This window comes from Anguilla rostrata, chromosome 11 (genome assembly GCF_018555375.3).
Source record: "Anguilla rostrata isolate EN2019 chromosome 11, ASM1855537v3, whole genome shotgun sequence".
Lineage (NCBI taxonomy): Eukaryota > Metazoa > Chordata > Actinopteri > Anguilliformes > Anguillidae > Anguilla > Anguilla rostrata.
This window is the reverse complement of record NC_057943.1, coordinates 36391900-36401163: the sequence shown is the minus strand read 5'-3', so window position 1 is coordinate 36401163 and position 9264 is coordinate 36391900. Positions and strand designations below refer to the sequence as shown.

The 9264-nt window shown below is 44.9% G+C and overlaps 1 protein-coding gene across 4 annotated transcripts; it reads left to right on the top strand.

Annotated features, from left to right (window-relative positions):
- The first annotated feature begins 1350 nt into the window (after positions 1–1350).
- LOC135234795 (scavenger receptor cysteine-rich type 1 protein M130-like) lies at positions 1351–6064 on the top strand. Of its 4 annotated transcripts, none has more exons than XM_064299738.1 (6): positions 1351–1943; positions 2737–2806; positions 3299–3325; positions 3436–3771; positions 3875–4009; positions 4565–6064. In XM_064299738.1, the coding sequence occupies exons 2-6, from the start codon at positions 2758–2760 to the stop codon at positions 4600–4602; spliced, it is 585 nt and encodes a 194-aa protein (XP_064155808.1). In that variant the 5' UTR covers positions 1351–1943; positions 2737–2757; the 3' UTR covers positions 4603–6064. The 4 variants fall into 4 exon arrangements, with proteins under 4 accessions (XP_064155808.1, XP_064155810.1, XP_064155809.1 ...); XM_064299739.1 differs by having other exon boundaries at positions 1361–1943; positions 2737–2800; XM_064299740.1 differs by having other exon boundaries at positions 1358–2800.
- Positions 6065–9264: the final 3200 nt, after the last annotated feature.

Here is a 9264-nt window from a genome sequence, read left to right as displayed (position 1 = left end):
CCGTCATAACTGAGGGCATGTAGTAGGAAAACGTGAACGTGTTAAAAGTGCTTGTCCCCTTGGGATCATTATATGCAGGGCCGTGCACAGACATTTTGGAGGGCAACCTCCACCCCCCACGCACCATGCCCACTATTTTCATCCTGATATTGCCGCACGACACTGCGTTCATAATCACACACTATGTTCATAATATGGGCCCTGTTTTGGGTCTTCTGGAACATAATTCCTTAAAGTGATACATCATTCATTTTTGGACCCAGTAAACTTATCCAGACATGTTCATGCTCTACAGATATCCCCCACAACACTACAACAGCATTTCACAAAGATATCACATACTGTTTAGACTTCAATGTTGTTACCTTTATTCCAGGAACAGGAATAAGTAAACACAAAACACTGTCACAAAGCACATGCAATATTATAAACAAATAAATAAAATAAATAAACATTAATAAATAAATATCAGACCTAATGGTAAACTTAATAAAACTCAGGGCTGCCTGCTGTAGCTCCCTTTCTTTCTTTCTTCTTAATCTCTCTTTTCTTGGCATTGCTCTGCAACCAGCAGATGAGCAAAATGTATTACTTGCATGTTCACCATTAACCGGACCAAAACAGCAGCAAAGTATAAAATTTATTGACATGCATAGTGACCTGGAAGCAGTTTTACCTGTTTGGCTCACTATGAATACAACTTATATTAAAAAGTAGACCAATGTTGTTTTTTGTCTTTGTTTACATTTTATAAACTTCAAAATGAAAGCAAGTTAATGAAAGTGCACTGTTCTGACCCGGAGCACAAAAAGAGTAGGCTAAAAATGAATGGTGCACGTGCCTGATTATATGGCAGGGATATTTTTCATTCTTACGGAAAAAAACCCCAAGGATTTGTAGTACGAGAATATAAACTATACCCAGACGTCGGACACCGTACCATATTCCTAGTTAGCATAGTCCCCCTTCCAGTAACCAGCAGTAATCCGCATGTAATTTGGGCATATCGGAGCGTGTAGGGTTTATAAATACCAACCTATATTTAATCATGAACTTGAGTTTGCAAACACTGCATTGGCCAGTGGGGTCTTACGACCAGGCTCATCAGCAAACTTGAACTCCACCCGGAGGCGGATATATTATATGCTAAATTTTTTAATTGTTGGGGTTTAGCTGAAATAACTTCTGTTAACATTCAATGTCAGCGCGGTCATATCTAAATTATTAACGGGAAGAAATTATTCGCTCTCCTTCCAGGCAATAATGCTCACAGACGTGACCAAAACACTGCATGAAGAAAGACACGTAGGATATTGCAGAAAATGTGAATTTGTAACAATGTGTTGCATGAACTGAATCACTACCACGTGTCCTGTCCTATTTAGCTGTGGTATAGCTTTAATTTTACGCGAAATGAAAATCCACGAATAATTCTTCCAGGAAGGTAGGAGAAGAAAGGAAAGACTTTCGGGAAATGGTCCCTCCCTCTTTTTTTGTTTGAGAGCCAACTCTACAATTATGTCTGAGAGCCTGTATTAAGGAAATACCAACTAACCCCAGTCATAGGGTCTATGACTGGGGTTAGTTGGTGTGACATAGACCCCAATTCACGTTTTATTGGACCACTAAATCCCTAACTCCCGTAGATCGCTGTGTGCGAACTGTCAAATGCCCATGACGTGTCATTAGGAGAGAGAAAAACACCATGTGTAGAATGGCCAAAATAATTTAGTTTGTGTTACGCGTAAACTTTCTGTGTCGGCATTGTTGCTTCCATCGAACGGACTGTAGTAGTTTGTAACCCTTTCTTCTTCAAAACAATCTAATGTGTAAAATGTGGGACGGATTTCCGGAGCTAGCTGCTCGCTGTTGGAGAGAGACGTGACACACAGCTCGGCTCTACAGGGAAACTGGCTCAACTGAATGCGGCGCTGGAGAGGCCGGTACGTTTTCAAGTACTTAACCAGAGGACGGTTCAGCAACCGAGAATCAATTTTGATTTTCAAGCTAATAAAAAAAAAACTCTGGCACGGAGTAAACTAAAACCAGTTAAGGACTAAGGCAAGAGTGTGGATGAACAGCAATGACCCAAGTCACTTAAAACCCTTTAAGGTTTAAGGTTACAAATATGTGATTAGAATGCTGAAGTAAAAATAACTACTGGTAACTGAGAGCTCTTGAGTTCTAGAACACTGACTTAAAATTTTGGAGGGAAAAAAACCCTACTCTTCAAAGGGTTAACGTGCTTTCACAATTTCACCTTCACACAGTTCGCTATAACATTTTTAGCGCAATATATTTAAGCAATGTTATACTGGCATCCTTGATTCATTGCTATTGCTGTGTACATGTAGTTGCTGACTGCAGATTTCAGAGAAAGTGAAGGTAACCTTGTGAACACAATGTCGTGATATGAAGTATATGGATTGGATTTTGAGCGTTGCGCTTCATGGATGAGTTTCGTTTTTGGGTGTCTGTTGCTTGAGTTTCCACACGGGGGCAGCATATATTCAGATGCCCCAGACGGTCTCCAGAAGACAAAGCGTAATGTCAGATGCCACCATGGGTAATGCGTAATAGCGAGCTTCCGGACGCGTACAGTTATTCATTGGAGGAACGGGATGTGTGTGAGGACGGTGAAAAGTGCTTTTCTCCGTAAAATGCTCGTTTTGGTGGTGTGTACGACAGGAAGGCAGTCTCGTGTGCCCGTCATTAACACTGCTCTCTGTGTCACAGCTGAAGAAGCTTTTGCCTGTGATGTCCGAAACTCTGTCGAAAGCTCTTCTGATTTTCACTCTGAGTGAGTGTAGGTAACTGGGCGAGGGAGGGGTGGGTGGGTGTTTGGCAGGAACCTGTGGAATGTGACTATTTTAGTCTTTAGGTAAAAATCAAACATCTGTGCATTGAGACCTTGGGAGCAGCAGTTGATTTCACACTTTTTCACACTGATTTCACACCTTACCCACTGTGCTATGGACGGAGTGCTGCACAGTGGGTAAGGAACTGGACTTGTAACCGAAAGGTCGCAGGTTCGATTCCCGGATAGGACACTGTCGTTGTACCCTTGAGCAAGGTACTTAACCTGAGTTGCTTCAGTATATATCCAGCTGTATAAATGGATACAATGTAAAATGCTATGTAAAAAAGTTGTGTAAGTTGCTCTGGATAAGAGCGTCTGCTAAATGCCTGTAGTGTAATGTAATGTTTAAATGAATAGACATGCATACCTCCCCGGAACCCCCCCCCCCCGCACTGTGGCCCCAAGTATCTCATGCATCTCGTCCCTGTCTCATCACAGGCTCAATGTTCGTCGCCGCAGGCACTGGTGAGCGCTTAAGATTTGATTATTGTTTCTGTTCTCTGAGGTTTATTGTTCATCGTACCGTGGGACGGCAGTCCTGTGTTCTCACCTCCCTGTGCGCCCCCCCCCCCCAGACAGTGCAGCGGCGGTGCGGCTGGTGGGGGGGCCTGGCCCCTGCTCCGGCCGGGTGGAGGTGCTCCACCTGGGCCAGTGGGGGACGGTGTGTGATGACACCTGGGACCTGGAGCACGCCCAGGTGGTGTGCCACGAGCTGGGCTGTGGCCGGGCAGTGGCGGCCCTGAATTGGGCGCACTACGGCAAGGGAGACGGCGCCATCTGGATGCTGGAGGCCCAGTGTCGGAAGAGCAACAAGTCCCTGGCGGACTGTATATACACACCCCCGCCCCCCGGGCACATCATCTGCAGACACGAGGAGGATGCTGGCGTGGACTGTGTCCAAGGCTCCACTGGTAGGCATTGTTTTTGTTAACATTTTTTTTAAGGAAAACCCTGAAGGGTCATTCTGGGGGAGGGAGATGGGCCCTTTTTATCCTTGAGCTCTCTGTGTTGCAGAGGGGGGCAGTGTTGTCCCACGCTGGCTGGTGGCTTTGCTGGTGATGCTGGTGCTGGTAATGGCGGTGTTGGGAACATCCTGCTTGTTTTACAGACGCTACAAAATCCACCAACTCCAGAGCGGCCGAAGAGAGTGTGAGCTCCTGAGTTACTGTGTGTGTGTGTGTGTGTGTCTGGAAGAGTGTCTGCAGTTCTGAGTTACTGTGTGTCTGTGTATGAGTGTGTCTGTGTGTGTGTGTGTCTCTGTGTCTCTGTGTGTCTGTGTGTGTGTGTGTGCGTGTGTGTGTGTGTGTCTGTGTGTCTCTGGAAGTATGTCTGCCGTTCTGGTACTGGGTGGTGTGTGTGTGTGTCGAGTGTCTCATTCTGAGTTACTGTGTGTGTGTGTGTGTCTCGAGTGTGTCGCCTCGAGTATGTGTGTGTGTGTGTGTGTTGTGTTGAGTGTGTCTGCCTCTGAGTTATGTGTGTTGTGTCTCTGGTGTCCGTTCTGAGTTACTGTGTGTGTGTGTGTGTGTGTGTGTGTGTCTCTGGAAGTGTGTCTGCCGTTCTGAGTTACTGTGTGTGTGTGTGTGTGTCTCTGGAAGTGTGTCTGCCGTTCTGAGTTACTGTGTGTGTGTGTGTGTGTGTGTGTGTGTGTGCTTGTGTGCTGCATCCAGAGGCGGGGCTAACTTCTAACCTGTCCTTTCACTCCAGGTGAAGCCAACGTCTACGTCGATATGACGGTGCAGTAGGTGGAGGAATGCCACATACGGGGTGGCAGGGGAGAGCCGGCCCACTGCACCCCCCACCGCCCCTTCCCCAAATCTGCAGAACTGGAGTCCACTCTGAGACCCCCCCCCCCCCAAGCCATGAGACGTAACTAGTATGGGACAGACAGGCAGGCAGGCAGACGGACAGGCAGACAGGCAGGCAGACGGACAGGCAGGCACAAACCACGTCCGCTTTCGAAATGTACTGTGGAGTTAGTTAGGCACTGCCAGTCATACACCTTGCCTTGGATTAGCTCCTGTAATTCCACTTCTGTTCTGATCTAAAAGTAAAAGTCCCCTTTACTCCTGAAGTCTTCTGAATGTGAAAGCTGCCAAGCAGCATTAGGCCTTGCTGTGTGACGCCGGCGTACGTCACACACTGGAACTGCGTTATGGCACCACGTCTACGAATGTCGTGTTAATACATCGAGCTGGGCTGCGGCCGGGCGGCGTCAGCCCTGTAGAGGGCGCTCGTCGGCCAGGGAGACGGCGCCCTCTGGTTTCGGGGGGGGCGGAGTGTCGGAAGAATGACGAGTCCCTGGCAGACAGTATATACACACCCCCTCCGGGCACATCGGCTGCAAACCAGGGGCGTAGGACCCATCATATCTGAGGGGGACGTGTCCCCCCCCCCCACTTTTCAAAAATGCTTATTTTGTCCCCCTTGATTTTGGTGGTTGTTTTCAAATGTCACCTTTCATTGTGCGCTAACAGACGTGATGTGGTTGCTAGCAAGGTTCAGTTGTTTACGTGTGTAGGAAAGGCCACGATAGGGACAAGACACTGTCAGTATTCTAAGTCCCGCCCTGGAGAGTTTATGCCGCAAAGAATGTTGGGCAACCCCTTCAGTGCCCACAAGACGAGAAGAAGGTGGCAATCAGTATCCACTAGGCTAACATAGCTAGCTAGCTCCTCCACTCAAAGGGCCTTCCTGACATAAGCACCTATAAGATTTTATTATGTTGTTTTGATGGAGTGATACTACTAATTATAGTTTAGGAGCCATATGATGCTGGCTCTTGTGCTATCTAATGCTACTTTATAGCTACCTGTACATATATTACTGATTTCTCAGTGAATGCGAAGGTTTTGTTACTTACTGGTCCATATTACAGTTGAATCAATATGTGTATGCTGTATCATTTACGTTGTCACTTGGAGCTGCTATTTGGCACATTTTAATTCCTCCATCTTCTTTATTCTCATCTCCTTGTGTTTTCAGTCATTGCATGACTTGACTTAAAATAATGCAGCAAGTGAAAAGGAAGGGCCCAGACATTAGGCAAGTTGCAGGAGCTATCAGCATCATTCAGTTTATGATAAAATAATTCTAGCTCATAGGGGAATTGTTTTTGTTATTGACTTATCAATGATAGCATTGTTAAGGCAATTATTACATGTTTAGTGTTGTTTGTTGACTTTGTAATAAAATCACTGCATGAAAGATATGTTTGCTGCGACTTACACCACTTTCCTACAGTACACTGGAAAACTGAACCATATCAATTCTTGATAATAATACAGATAGCGCCATGCCCTTTTTAACCTGGAGGTGTCCTGTGCAATAGCACTCTGGTCAGGACAATGTGGGTGCATTCCAACCGCGTATTTTTTCTCCTTTGCTTTGTCTCCTTTCCAAGTACGGGAGGCCAAATGGGTCAAAAATATGTGAAATTGACATCTGGAATCACGCTGCGTCAACGTCGGCTCATTCCGTTTGCTTGTTTTATCTTCTTGCTTCCTTTCATTGCTCCTAGCTCCACCCCTCGGAGGACACAAGGAAAGGAAGCAAGGAGCGGATGCGGGAAGGGAGGGATCAAGGAAACGTGTGTAAGGCAATAGGGACATCCTCGCTGTTTCTGAAAACACGCATTCTGAAAAAATACGTCCGCAGAGGATACACTCCTAAGGGAAAGTCCACTGTTCTATGTTCTGTGATGCATTCATACTGAGATTATTATTACAATTATTACTCATACTTTTGATACTTGGGTGATCTCGCTATCTCAAGAATTATATGATGAGTCTTCCATGTCTTTCCTGTGAGTGTAGTAGAAATTCATTGAACTTGCTCCAGCACAAATTATGTGGCAAAAGCTCACATTGTGGTAATCAATAGAAGCAGGCAATAACATTTAACATTTTTCCTGGATCCCAAAATTTTCTAGGTTGAAAAAATATGACCAATGTACTGGTGGTCCTGAACTACACTAAATCAATCAGTCGCACGGATATACGTCACAACCACGTGTGCTTGTAAGTCTTCCTTGCTAACTAGCTTGATAGGCAGGCAAGTAGCTTCCTTGCTAACTAGCTTGATAGCTAGGCGGGTAGTTTTGACATCTTAAGTTATTCATAATGTCTGTTGTCAGAGTAATTGTAGTTTCCGATAAAATGTTAGTTACAACCCCAGTGCATTGCTGGACTACCGGCTTGGCCTTTGCGCTAGGCCTACCATACAGGCCTTTCAAAAGGGCTTTCTACATATCTCTTGCTTTAGCTAACTACTTAGCTTAGAATAAGCACATATTTTTCTTCAAAAATCTGGAGTCTCCTGTGTGTCTGTGCCTAGTTTTTTGTTGTTGCTTGTTACCATTCTCTGCAGCATCAGAAACTCCCAGATTACTTAGTCCTGAGTAGGAAATGACATTCATGCACGGCTGGCATAGCATCTGGTGGGACTCACGTTTTTTTGGAGGTGAAATCGGATCTAAAACTTGAGAACAACATGCATTCTACGCTACTGCAGTCTGTATTGCATGCTTCTGACACCCATTCATTCTGACGAGGCAAAATTTCATCATCTCAATCATCTGAGCAGTAGTTTTGAAACACTTTAGATTCTGTGTTTTACGGTCTCTGAATTGGCGACAGTTTAGTTGTCACCACTTTTGTGGTTTAAAAACACTTTAACAGTGCAAAACATGCTAGTAGCAGATTGCATTGTACAGTACTGTATGTTACCTGGACATCGCATAGCAAACTGCCATGAACACGCGTGTAACACAACATGTAAAGAGCTGCCATGAACACACGTGTAACACAACATGTAAAGAGCTGCCATGAACACACGTGTAACACAACATGTAAAGAGCTGCCATGAACACGCGTGTAACACAACATGTAAAGAGCTGCCATGAACACGCGTGTAACACAACATGTAAAGAGTAATATGGTAAGGCCTCAGCATGTAGCTGACCGCAGAAAGAGTTGCGCAAGTCACTTCTGGGAACACTGGCAGAACAGGAAGTAAAGCAAGACCGTCAGGAATGATTAAAACCTTCATTATAACCATGAACTATGTGCTTGTTTTTGGTCCTTTTGGGTGTGTTATCACATATTAGACACATGCAACCACAGTCTCGTTCTTCATACCTGCAAACAAAGCGTTAACTATCATTTGCCATTGGAACCTATGATTTGTTATGGCTGTGAGTTTTTTTCCTGAGCACATGACATGGGAAACATTTAACTTGTATTTCAGGGCTCATCCTCAAGAACTGATTGCAGGGACTCTGATAACTATAATCAGTGGTAAGCAGTCAAAGGAATGCAAGAAAAGACACAAGATGGACCGACCAACGGTACAGTGATGCAGGCGGGTAACCCAAGCTGATGAGATCAAGCTTATCTAAAAAGTGTTGTGGTGGGTGCAGGTTTGTACTATATCCAAGTATTGATACAGGGATTCTCAACACTGTAGTCGTGCTGGTTTTCATTCTTACCCTCTAATCAGGACTGATTTGAAGCTGGGACACCAAGTGAGTTAAATTTACGGCCAATTAGCGGCATTAATATTGGATCAATTAACTATCAGGTAGAAAACAAAACAAGCACTACTGGGCCAGATTTGAATATCCCTACACGAATGCGTGTAATTCAGCGAATCAAGCTCTTGATTAAAGAGTACGATCTGTTTATTAATCAGACATAGTTTTTATATATATTTTTTTTCAGACGTTGTAGCGCTTGGCTAGAACAAAAGTTGCACCCGCACAAACCCTTCTCCAAAAAAGACTGGCCATCGCCGTGGCAACTGAACGATTAAATGAGACTACTGCGGTACCACAGTGCGTTGGGCTTCAGAAAGTCCTGTAGCAAACTCACATTGTTGGAGGATGGAGCTACAGGTTAACAAACGAACCAGGCAGAATGTATGGCCTTTCCTGCACTGTATGGGCCTTCCTGCACCTCCATAAGTGAACACAGTTATGGCCGTGCTCACTTATGGAACTTGCTGCAAGGGAAGTGATGCTATAGATGCTTGACAAACTCCCCCCGGATAAATTGGGCACCTGCAGCCTGCTTGCAGAAGCTGCCTCAGCTGCGCAGTCTGGAGTGACAGCAGCGCAGCTGGCTGCACGCATTTCGCACACGATAACTGTGTCCGCCACAACTCACAGTACAGGACACTGCCACAGCTCACACACCTGACATGGCTCTCTAAATCCTGAAAACTGTAAAAGCCTATGTGAACATAATTATACAAACGGGCAATAATAGAAAATAATTCCTGACTGTTCAGATTCAGTAGATGATGCAATTCTGTGGAATTTGGCAGTTACAGATGGTTACACAGAAATGTTTGTAACGTCTTTTTCATTGTAATTTTGAGTATCGTTATGTAGTTGTTTCACAATAACA